At 33.2% G+C, this 12,311-nt stretch overlaps 1 protein-coding gene across 16 annotated transcripts in view; it reads right to left on the reverse strand.

The window, feature by feature from the left end:
* Positions 1-9,497: 9,497 nt before the first annotated feature.
* Positions 9,498-12,311, reverse strand: part of LOC119641413 — a 47,303-nt gene continuing 44,489 nt past the window's right edge. For 5 of the 16 annotated variants that reach the window (XM_038040068.1, XM_038040067.1, XM_038040069.1 and 2 more), the window contains 2 exons: positions 11,490-11,578; positions 9,498-9,587 (listed from right to left, as the gene is read on the reverse strand). In XM_038040068.1, coding sequence (XP_037895996.1) covers positions 9,539-9,587; positions 11,490-11,578 — 138 coding nt within the window. In that variant the 3' untranslated portion in view covers positions 9,498-9,538. Of the gene's footprint in view, positions 9,588-11,489; positions 11,579-11,728; positions 11,798-12,311 lie in introns of those variants that run through there. The other 11 variants (XM_038040072.1, XM_038040082.1, XM_038040080.1 and 8 more) reach the window with 3 other exon arrangements.

Here is a 12,311-nt window from a genome sequence, read left to right on the forward strand (position 1 = left end):
ATTTAACTGTTATACGAGAAAACCATTTTCGTTAATTACATTTTGCTTCCAAGACGTCATTCTTTAAAAAAATTTTTTGCTTTGTTAATTTTACAGTAGATTTTATTTTTGATTGAAGCACAATCGCGCACAACGCATAACACGAATATTGTGTAGTCCCCTTTACTTGGATTCACATAGAAAATTCCGTTGAAATAACAAAATAATTTAAATAAAACAAAGTTGAACAAGAAAGGTAGGAATTTAAGTCTACATTTAACCGCAATTTTCCAGCATGTTTTGTACATTGATATTGAAAAGCTAGTAGCGTGTGCATGGTTGTGATTATAAAGCTCGTACCATGTGTAGTTGTTGCAAATTCAAATTTTTGTTTACATTTGCCCTTCACGTGCTATTTTTTAAGTAAAATTTTTTTTTTCTTTGAAGAATTTGCAAGCAGGCAGGCACAGGCTGAACCGAAACATATTTATTGAGGAATTTCTTTTGAAAAAATTCAAAAATCAAGTGTATAAATATAACATGCAATATAAAAAATATAAAATTAGCGAAATAGAACAATATTATTTAAAAAAATTAAGTAATTAAGGTAGTTGGTTTATGAGCGCCAATCCACTTTATTTTCCATATTGCTTTGAGCCAATTTTTTATTTTGCTCACAGCTTACAAAAATAATTTATATTTCATTTATTTATATTCATGAAAAAACGCCTGTTTCATATCGGACATTGCCTGGCACTGTATTTCATTTCAAGAAAGCAATGCCAGCAATGCCAGCTAAAATTTTTATAAAGTTTGCGCTTATTTGAAAACGAAATGTAAAGCAAATGTAGGAGATTAAATGTGGTGAAAAGTGGTAAGAGTGAATTTTAATGTGAGCAAATAAATTGCAGTTTTAAAAATATATAAAAATATCCAAAATATAGATCATGAATACCATACATAATATAATTAATTGCCTTAATATTTTTGAGCTTTTGGTATTCTTTTGATTTTCTCCAATTTTAGTGATTTTCTTATTAGATATGCACGAAACATCCCTCTAGTTGGAACTTACAGCAACAAACACTTTTCAACCGCTTTGATTTGTCATTGGGAAAATCAAACTTCTTTCCTGTTGTTGTATATTAATTTATATAATTTATATTTAAATATAATAAAAGAAATAGCTTTATTTATATGTTAGCTTTATTATACATTTAAAATACTTTATTAATATATATAAAAATATATATATATAGAAAAGAAATTGTTATTCTTTTTAATGGTTTCCTGATTGTTTCCGATTCTTTTTCCTTGACTTGGTCGCTTTTGCTCTTCTATCATCTCCTCTATATTTACCATTTAAGCTGTTAAGTTGGGCTTTTAACCATTTAACAGAGCTGCCATTTTTAGACCACTTTTTACAAGAAACTCTGCACTTTGCCTTTTAACAGGGAATTTAGCGAGGGCTTTGTTTAAAAATTATGGTGGTCTAATTTTAGGCTAGCTTGTAAAATTGAAGAAATTAAGAAATATTATATGAAAACATAGATTTAATAATAAAAAATAAAGAAACATTAGATACTAAATATCCTAAAGTTTTCACTTTCACTACTTAATTTTCTACTACACTACTTTTCTTTTCCTTTCCCTTTGTTTTGCCGACGGGTTTGTATTTTAACAGAGTTGGACCTTTGTTTTCTGTTAAGTTAGCCTAAAAGTTGACCGCCATAGTTTTTTTTTTTTATTATCAGATTAAAAAAAGCAGTAGCAGAATTCTCTGTTAAAAAGGCAAAGCAGTAGTGGAAGAATCTGCAGCCACAAAAATAGTGGTTTTTTATAACATTGCCAGATCAATATAATCAATGCTGATTTTTATTTAGGCAGCGATAGCCAATGCAACAACCTTTTTGTTATATTTTATCAATTAATATAATCGACAATTGTTTTTTTTTACCTGCCAGCATTAGAGTATCACTTGGCACTTCCACTACTACTGCTACATTCCACACTAGTTAATATCGAACATTTAAAATTTCTTGTATTTTACAAGTTAGCTTAGAATTAAACCGTCATAATATTTAAACAAAGTCCTCGCTAAATTCCTCGCAAGTACAGAGTTTCTTGTAATAAATAAGAAAAATTGTCAAAAAATGGCAGCTCTGTTAAATGGTAACGCCACTGTGTTATCTAACGGACCAAAAACGGACCAAATTATCTAACAAAAATTAGCAAAAGCCGTCGGCAAAACAAACAACGGACCGAATTATCTAATTTGCTATAAAAAATATTTTTTTGGGTATAGCAATCTCAGTATCAGAATTTTGACGAAAATAGCAAGACATTTTTCAAATTAGTAAAGATGCTTTTATTAAAGATATCAATATTTTTTATGGACTTTCGGTTTTCATTTGTCAGAGCAACTAATTCTCGTCTTTGCTATAAAGGTTTTTGCTAGTGAGGTCTACATAATAGAAATTTTACTTATTATCAATTGGGAATAAATCTCTAAAACAAAAAAAAAAATTTAACGAATTTGAGCGAAGGCAATGAACCCGGTTTTTCCGTAAGATGTATTGAAGCGGAATTTCTGAAAATGTTTGCTTTATGCGAATTTTGAATTTGTATGCATAGATTAATGCGATGAATTAATAAATTAAATTCATTTTTTGCATATATCTAAAAAAAGTAAGTGTTTTCAATGTTGTTTTTTTTTAAATGCGAAAAAAGTATACGTTAATATTGTTGTTTGTATATACAGTTGTTTTCGATACCATATGTTGTTGCGCCAAAGGACTTTTTCCTTGATTTGGTGATATGTATTTTAATTAAGCAATAATTTAAAATTATGCAAATGCTGAATTATTAATTATCACATATATACATAAACATAAAAGACGAAAGTGACTATTAAAAGCATGGAATTTTTTGAAGACTGCGTCATTGTATTCGCGTTTCAGGTGAGTTTTTCAGTATAAATGAAAGACGGTCTTATTATTGTGTACTGTTTAGCTTCTCTTCTTTGCAGGTGGTGCTTTTTTGTTAAGCAGTTTTTTAAAAAAAATTTCTGAAATTCGCTACATATCTGTGTGACTTATATTCTTTGTGATATTTGCTTTATCTATAATCATGTTTGAACTAATCATTTTTGAAATTCCCGGTGTTTTGGAAAGCAGTTCACGTCATTTTTATTGGCGTTTAGGGTTAACACTTTTGCTGTTAACGGTGATTGTCGTTATTCCATTGCATATATTTTATTCCAATATTCATAGCATAACTTTCGTTAAGTGCTTGTTAGTTTCAGAAAATTGCACTTTTTCATATCCTTGCCTTTTCATGCAATGCCTGAAAAATGGGCACGGATCATAACGATGAATTGTTGGCTTGCTTCTCTTTATGGTCCACGGCGAGTGCGCTATCCATTTCCTTTGCTTAGCGTTTCTTGTCACGGACGTTTAGAGTTTATTCATTACCTCCGCGGCCCGTTTGTATCCCAATTCGTTCGCATACGATAGGTAGGCGGTATAAGTTGTTCCTGCGTGTTTGGTAGTTTCTTGGTTTAAGTTTCTCATATTGAGCCTAAGACTTGCCAGCTCATATTCCACCATGTCAACGGTTACTGCCCAGTCCAATTCTTTACTTAATCTTTACGACGGACTGTGAATACCCTACAACTTCGGGTATTTACGTAACAATCTGCTCAAAATTTCATGCGGTATGAATACCATCGTTTTTACTACATATCCTATTGTTCGGAAAACATAAAAAAATACAAAAATAATGATGTCTCAAAAAATGCAATAATGTAATAATTTTATTTATTTATATTTTATAATTACAATTTTGTTTATTTATTTATATTTCAAATCACAATGGCAGATTTTATTAATGAATAAAGAATATACTGAAGGAGAGAGAGGACTTTTTATGATTTGAGGGGACCGACATAAATAAGGGTATACCAGTTGTAGACGAACTTTAAGAAACGACCGTAAACATGATGAGAAACGACTCTGACAGTGAGGTAGAGGGGGAAACAGAACCGACCGATAGGCCTGACGGGACTATTACGTCTAGTATGCCTAATGCGGAAAGCCCTGTCATTACATTATACGCTCCAATATTTAGTAATGTAATTGATATGACGGACTATCGACATCAGCGCAGGCACCGCTGATGGCGGAGAATCGTTGGCTCAAACCCGAATTGGAACTCATGAGATGCTATTTGACCTATACTGATGCGATAGCCATGCACAAGCTGACAGGAGAAGTAGCTGATAGCGGAGACAATGACGCTCTCACAAAAGTCGTGGAAAATTTGACTCTCCATTGCAAAATCACCCAAATGCACTTCGACGAAGTGTTCACGGAACAGAAGAACAGTATATTCGCGACGATGTAACACATGGATGCGGGTATGTGAACATTAGCGCAACGAAGACCGGGGAGTACAAAACTGTCCTCGTCTTCCGAGCCCGGAGCCTGCTGACGAGGTTCAGCATTATTCTCCACTGCTTCCCCCGCACAAGACACGGTACAGGAATTGGAATGCTGACAAGGCTAGAAAAGAATCTGCAACTCTCTGACAAGGTTGGCCTGGACGTCAGAGCTGTCGTCTGCGGCAAAAAATTCTTTGCAAATTTCATAAAATGTGTGCACATCACGAGGCGAGCAGACGGCAGCACACATCGCGTACGCTTACTGTACGACTGCCCACACTTATTAGATGCGTTCAGTAGATGCGACTTTAGGCTAGTTGCGAACCTGGCGCAAATGTGTGCGCCCAGTTCTTCATTCTGGGACCAGAGAGGCTATATGCCTTTATATAGCGTACCATGGGGAATTGCCTATTCTGTGCAGTTCTGCATGATGTGTTAACAGATACATACAACTACATATATTTCAAAAATGAATCGCATTTAGGACGATATGAGACAATTTCAAAGCTCATATGATTCACAGATGAATAGTATAAAAAAACAAATAGATTAATTATACACGACAATCAAAAATGATATTAATATCAATAATAAATGGATGAATTATACACGACAATCAAAAAACAATTTCATTTTCGCTAATGTGAAGGCTATCTGAATTTCTTATCGCTGCTTATGCCGTATACACACATATATCTAAACACATGCAGACGAAAAGTATTAACACAAAATAAATTGTCGTAGCTATCTTTATAATCTTTATAATCTGCAGCCTTTAAATAATGTCAAACATACATTTATTTAATTACTCTCATAAGTCGCCAAATTTATATGAAGCAAGGTAATGCAACAAGTGTCTAAGAATAATAATAAATAGAGAAAATAATAAAGAAAAAAGCATGAATCAATATGATGCCAATTGAAGTTTGAATTTGGTGACTTTGAATCCGGTAACAATTGAGACTATTTCACATATCTGCATATTTTTAAACGTACCACGTTTTTCATTTTAAACGTTCTCTTTTTGCTGATTTAGGTTTGGACGTCCGCAGCCAGATTCGCAACCAGATCGTGTACTCTTTTTGTTCATCTTGCAATTTTAATTACAAAAAAAAAAAAAATATTCGAAAGGAAGAGTTAAAAAAATTAGTTTAAAAAAATTGCAAAACGGTCCCACTTTAAACGATTTTACTTATTACATACATACATCGTATTATTCCATTTCGAAGATGATATATATGTTTGAGAGAGCAATACCGAAGTAAACAAATTTTAAATATTTATTTCTTTAAGCATATATATGCTTTATATAGTTTAAATATATTTGATAACATAAAACCCATTAATGCTAACAAACCCATGTTTGCGAATCTATCAAATTGAATATTGCGGCTTGTACGCGTGACCCTCTCTAGGTTTTTTAGTCTAGCTGTTCGTACATCTGTACCTCCGCCCGTGTAGAACTTCCTCTAACCGTTTGCTCATTTAACGGCCCATTTAACGGCCCACCTGTTAATTCATTCCTCCGCGTATCCATCCAATTGTATTTCAAAAGTGACCGTTCACGTTATGAAATATTTGCGTAAACGTCCTTTTTTTAACAGTCGCCTTCAGAATTCATTCAGTTAACCGTCTTTCAAACTAACCTTAAAGCTTTTTCTATATAATGTTCTGTCCGCTTAGCTGTCCATTGATTTCACATCCCTCGTTCTCAGATTTTTCCAAGGAATCTAATCGGCTTCCACGAGTTACTCTTGTTACGGTCCTCATATACCTCACCCCTATATATTTTCTTGCTTGCCAGACTAGACATTTTATCCATCGGCGTAGACTCTTCATACCTGTAACCGTCTATATGTGAATCCGTTCATCTGTCTGTTTATCCACGTAATTCAAAAGTTAACAAATACATTTTATTTCTTTTGTTTTGTTTTATTTTTGTTTCCGCGTTTTTGGTCTTGAGGACCGATATGTGCATCTTATCAGTGAATTGCATTTTTAATCACGTAGAAGAGCGACATGGTTTTACCTCGTTTGCCTTTTCTCCGTCACTATAAAGAACAACAAATTTATTTACTTCTTATTTATATTATTATATATATTATATTTATATATATTATTATATACGTTATTTAATATATTATTATATAATAAAATGGTCTTCATACCTAAAGCACTTTGCAGCGACCTATTGAAAAGTTATCCAGCAACGTGCGGTCTGGGACAGGGATACGTTTCTCCGAAGAACGATGGTAGTGAGTTAGCTAAGATACTGGCAAAAAAAAAACACGTACAATAGATATAACAGTGGAAGACATTGGAATAAAATTGAAAAAAGTCAGAACGTATCTAAAACGCCCCGACAACTCGGACGGGACAGGGTACACGGGTATAGGCGCGTATGTGTGGCACGCGCATAAATTAGGATTGGAATGTGCTGTCGCTAGAATTACCACAAAAAAGTTAGCGCCCAGGGAAGTACCGGTAGAAATCGATTGTGGAGAAGTAAAGATGGACATTGACAAAGATGACATTGGAGATTGTAGAGAAACACCGGTAGAAGAAAAGGAACAGATGCACACAGACTACGAAAACTTTTTAGGTTTTGCCGTAATAGACAGCAAATTTTCACAAGAAAAAGTTATGGGGGAACAAAGGGAGGGGCAAACGAATGAACGACCATCTAGAATAGAATGCCCCAATATTATGGATTTTTGTAATAATGTAAATAGACACATTTGTAGGAAAACGAGGAGGCGATGGATTTTTTTTTTTTTTTTTGAATTATTTTCTTTTTATGTCAATGGAAAAAAAAAGGAAAGGAAAAAGAAAGAGGAGAATTTACGGGCACTTCAGCATTTGATACGGAGAAAAAAACAGTTTTTGATAATTAATTTTGGTTAAAATCGTCTTTTGTGCTAAGAAAAAAAAAATAAAAAAAAAAATATAAAAACCAATGCAAAAAATTTACTGCGACAACTGCCTTTAAGTAGATTCTAAAATTAGGTAAGATTTATTTGCCTGGAAGCTGCTATAACAAACCAATCCATAAAAAAGAAGAAGAAAATTATATTCAACTCGACATTCACTACACATCCACTTACATCTTATAAAAATTATAAAGATTTTATAGGGCAAAATTTCATTTATGAACCCCCCCAATTTCGGCGAGCTAGACTCATTTCGATAAGAGCGAGGGACCGTCAACATCGGCGGCGGCAGTACGGAGGAGGAAGGATCGACGCCTTGAACCCGCCGTAAACACAGACGGCCAAGAAGTAGAAAAAGCTGAGGGAGTGGTGTAAGTCATTGAGGCACTGCGACAGGTCATGAGGAAATTAACTCCTCGCGACAAAATCGTACAACTACATGTAGTGTACACCGACCAGATATCAGCATATTGTGGATGTGAGGATAGGCTGTATGGACGCGGGTGCATCCTAATCCAAAAATTACCGGAAACGAAGGAGTAACGGACGGTACTCGTATTCGGAGTACGCAGCATGTTCACGTCGCTTAACATGACACTCAGCGTCTATCCTATCAATCGCTACAAAGCGGATGCAGAACTATTAATGGAAAACTTAAGATTCGCAGAGGAGATCGGGCGGTGACCTGCGACAGGAGCTGCGAGATCTTCAATACCACGTTAGGTAAGCGTTTACTATTTTATGCATAATTATTTCAAATAAGAAAAGCACTAAATGCTCTTTTTTACACTTTCAGAGGCCTCGTGTACCTACTTTTCAGGATAAAAACGGTTATAAAATGTCACCAGATTTAATGCCAAAAACCAAACCGGAACTGTCTTCCTCCAAGTGACGGGCTACTTCAGCACTAAAAATTTGTAAACATGTACATACTGAGCTACACAGCAATCTTCTAGCTGAGTACTTTTGGAACAACTACATTCAACTTTATATCTTCGGTAAATAAGTAAAATTCATTTAATGTTTTTAAATTCGTGTGTACGTTATGAGTATTACCTGCTGTTAGGCGATCACATACAATATAAATAACAAGAAAAAACAAATAAAATAACTATTGTATAAGGATTTTTTATTTTATTTTATATTTTATATAATTATTATTAATTGTTAGTTAATAATGAAGCAATGACCAGTGGTATTTTAATACTCGAACCACTTTGCAAGAGGCCCGTTTGCAATTATCCGATATTAAGAACTCGTGGAGTGGTCAAAACTTAACTTTAGAAACCCAAAGTTAAGTCGTCTATCTAAGCAGGTGGCGGAAAAAACCACAGAAAAAAGAAAAACCCAAAAAATCCGCGGTGATCCGTACGTGGAAGCTCGCCATTTGTTACACGCCGTAGCCACACTATTGAAAGTAACGGAAGCAGAAGAGAAACTTATGCATGACACTTTGACTTGAAAAATGAGTTGGTTGGCTGATCTCGGCAGCGGTCAACATGCCGTTTCCCTAGGAGGAATGTAGGAAATTAAATCCTTCAGCACTCAAAAGTAGGAAGAAACCCATTTTTTCTCTCTTTTTTTTTAACATATTTTTATTTATCCTTTAGTAATCATTGATAGGCTTTCAATTTCCAGTAAACCAGAGATTTTCGTTTAGCAAAAATGTGAAATTTTTATACAAAAAAATTTATATCCAGATATCAACAGTGAATTTTATAACAACTTTTTAGATACAATGATTTTAATAAAATTATTTAATTAAAATATAATTACAAAACACACCAAAATATAACAAATAAATTACAAAAAAAAAAAAAAAAAAAAAATTATTTAAAAAAAATATAAAATAAATTTGAAAAGAATATTTTAACTAAAAAAAATCAAATATTAGATATTTTTTTATAACATTGCAACTGTTTAGCTTAAAAATTATACCGAACTGTTACAAAACTTAATTAATTTACATAATGAATTAAGTAAATAATAAAACTGTGTATAGTTTAGCTTAAAAATATAACGTTTACATAAAATTTCTTTAAAAACTTTTTTTTAATTAATTACCAAATTCGCAGTATTTGTTAATCCTTTCAATTTTTCTATGCTTTTTTTTTTTTTTTTTTTTTTTTGTTTGTTATGTATTTAAATAAATATTTTTCTTTTCATTATTTTTTCGTTACTGTTTTACTTATAATTTTCTTATGCTTCGATCTGCTGCTGCCGAATTAAGTTTCGTTCTGCAAAAGAAAAAGTTTTAAGAAAAAAACATTTTTTCGTTATTTAAATATTATGCTTTTTTCTTTTTAGTTTTAAGCAAAGCAAACTCTAAAACATTGTATGAAAAGTATTTTATATATATATGATTTAAGAGCTTTTCCAGACCCATCATTCTCTTAAGATTAGGAAATTTGATGGGTTTAGAAATTAATAATAAAAAAATGCATAAAATGATTATGTTTTCGCAATCGTTGAAAATGAGAAAAAACAGTCCATAATGTTAAAATTAACTTGAAACATTCACCGGGCATATAAATCTACAGGGTAGTCACAAGACTTTTGAGGTTATGTCTTGACATTTGTTTTAGTTTCGATTGACGTTTTAACTTGACTAAATTCTATTATATAATAATGCAACAATGTAAAGATTCGGATATACGACCACCTCCATTGCCTCCAAACCAAAAGATCATTGTGCCCGACGTACTCGTGAAATCCGATAAACGTACAGGAAGAAAAGGCCATTGGGCAAAGCCCAGGACTTACAGCGAATGCAATTCGATTTCAAAAAAGCGAACAAATATTAGCTTACATTAGGTTAATAGCAACAGCGAAAGCTGCCACCGCCTACTCTTCAAAAGCACATAAAAGCTCGACTTCGGGCGTATTCGTTTTTATAGAGCACTAAAGCGCAGTGTGATTGCCTCTAGGCAAAGATTAGGTTATGATTTTGAACAAGGGTTCGTTAGAAAGCTCTCTAGAGAGTAGGGTCTAAATGCATGCTCCTTTTTCATATCTATACATAGCACTGATTACGCAGTGTGACTGCCTCTAGGCAAAGATTAGGTTACGCAACAGCGATAGCTGTCGTCATCTGTTGACTTCGAACTTGGCTCCGTTGAAGAGTTCTCTGGTGAATGGACTAAACGTATGCTCCTTTTTGTAGAGAGACATATGGTACTGACTTGACAGTGTGAAAGCCTGGTCCGAGAGAAAATTGAAATTTTCAATTTTTCGTTTTCCATAAAATGCGTTTGGAACATTAAGCTTAGAAAGAGTTTTAATTTAAAAAAATGCGTTCATTCACGATAAATTTCATGCCATTAGTTATTTAAAAAAAACCAGTAAAAATATTATAGTGGTGGACCGTGTCCCTCACCAACAACTAACCTACAGAATCCCATATTTACTCATATAAAGACTTTTTAAAATAAGACATTATAAGGGAAGTAGTCGAGAACATGATCCGATGCGAACCATTTTCAGTAACGCTCGTCTTTGAGCCATAGCACGTCAGTGAACTAAATTTCATTAAAATATCTCAAATACTGTGGCCACAAGGTTGAACAGAAAGAAACTGGACAGACGGCTAGATGGACAGACGTGTTTCAACGAGCTCAGAACGTAGTTCTGCATCGAACGAACCCCAGAGTTATTTATATAAAGACTTTTCAAAATAATACATTATAGGGAAAGCGATCGAAAAAGTGATTCAATCCAAACGACTTTCAACAGTGCCCGTCTTTAGGCCAAAGCACGTCAGTGTACTAAATTTCATCAAATATCTCAAAAACTGTGGTCACTAGGTTGAACAGAAGAAAACTGGATGGGCGGATAGATGGACATACGCATTTAAACCAAATCAGATAGGAACTCCGCATCGATTGGCATAATAAAAGGCGGGTCTCAACATATCGTCATCCCACAATTAATGCAGAGAACAAATTGACCAAACTATAAGTTATTGGGAGAAAATTTTTGCCTATAGCGATTATTTCCGTATGTCTGTCAATTAATTTGTCTTTGATTAACAGAAGCTAAAAACGAACAGAGCAAGTTAATGATTGAAATAAGCAAAAGTTCAAAGTTTTATTAAAAAAAAAAAAAAAAAAAAAAAAAATTACATGCATCTAAACTCTTACCCAGTTATTATACGATTATTATTTATTGTATTGGCTTTTTCCAATTTAAAGCTTAACGTGGTGTTAAATTTAATGGACGCCGACTTTTGCTGCTTTTTTTTATTTTTTTTTATTTTTTTTTTTAATATTATATCGACATGAATTGCAAAACGAATTACAAAATTGTTAATATTTTTTTTTGTTTTTTGTTTATTGTAGGGAAAGAGAAAAAGAAGGAAGGAGAGAGCAAGAAGCGTAGATTAGTAAGATATAGTCTAAAATTGATTTCTTTTCAACTTTTTCTCTGGCGAATAAGTTAACAATTCGTCCTGGGTATGGTTTGAACGAGAATAGATTGAAAAAAATAAGGAAGAGAGAGAGAGAGAGAGATAATTACTTTGGCATCATTGGGGAAATTGAAAATCAAAAATGGTTATTAATTATAATAAGAATAATAATGTAAGCTTTGAAAATAAAATTAAAGTTAAAGGTAAATAAAAAAATTAAAAATAATAAACCAAACTAAAATCACCGCAAAGAAAATATTGGCTGTTCACTAATAGTAATAAAAGTTAATGAAAACATAGAAGAATGAGTTTTTGATATTCGAAGAGGCTTTAACTCTGTTCGAGGGAACAGCTATGCGAGATTGTGAGATGAGAGAAAGTGCGGACGGCTGGCATCGATAGAAAGATTAGAATGCATAGTTTGCAGGTCTGGATTGCTTTAAAAAAGGTGAAGAAGAAGACGAAAGAAACGATCGCCTTCGTTGATGGCGATGGCAAAGACAGAGAAAAGATTAAAAGACGCTTAGGAAACTAAGTCGGACTAGGAGGTAAAGAA

This window comes from Glossina fuscipes, unplaced genomic scaffold (assembly GCF_014805625.2).
Source record: "Glossina fuscipes isolate IAEA_lab_2018 unplaced genomic scaffold, Yale_Gfus_2 148, whole genome shotgun sequence".
Lineage (NCBI taxonomy): Eukaryota > Metazoa > Arthropoda > Insecta > Diptera > Glossinidae > Glossina > Glossina fuscipes.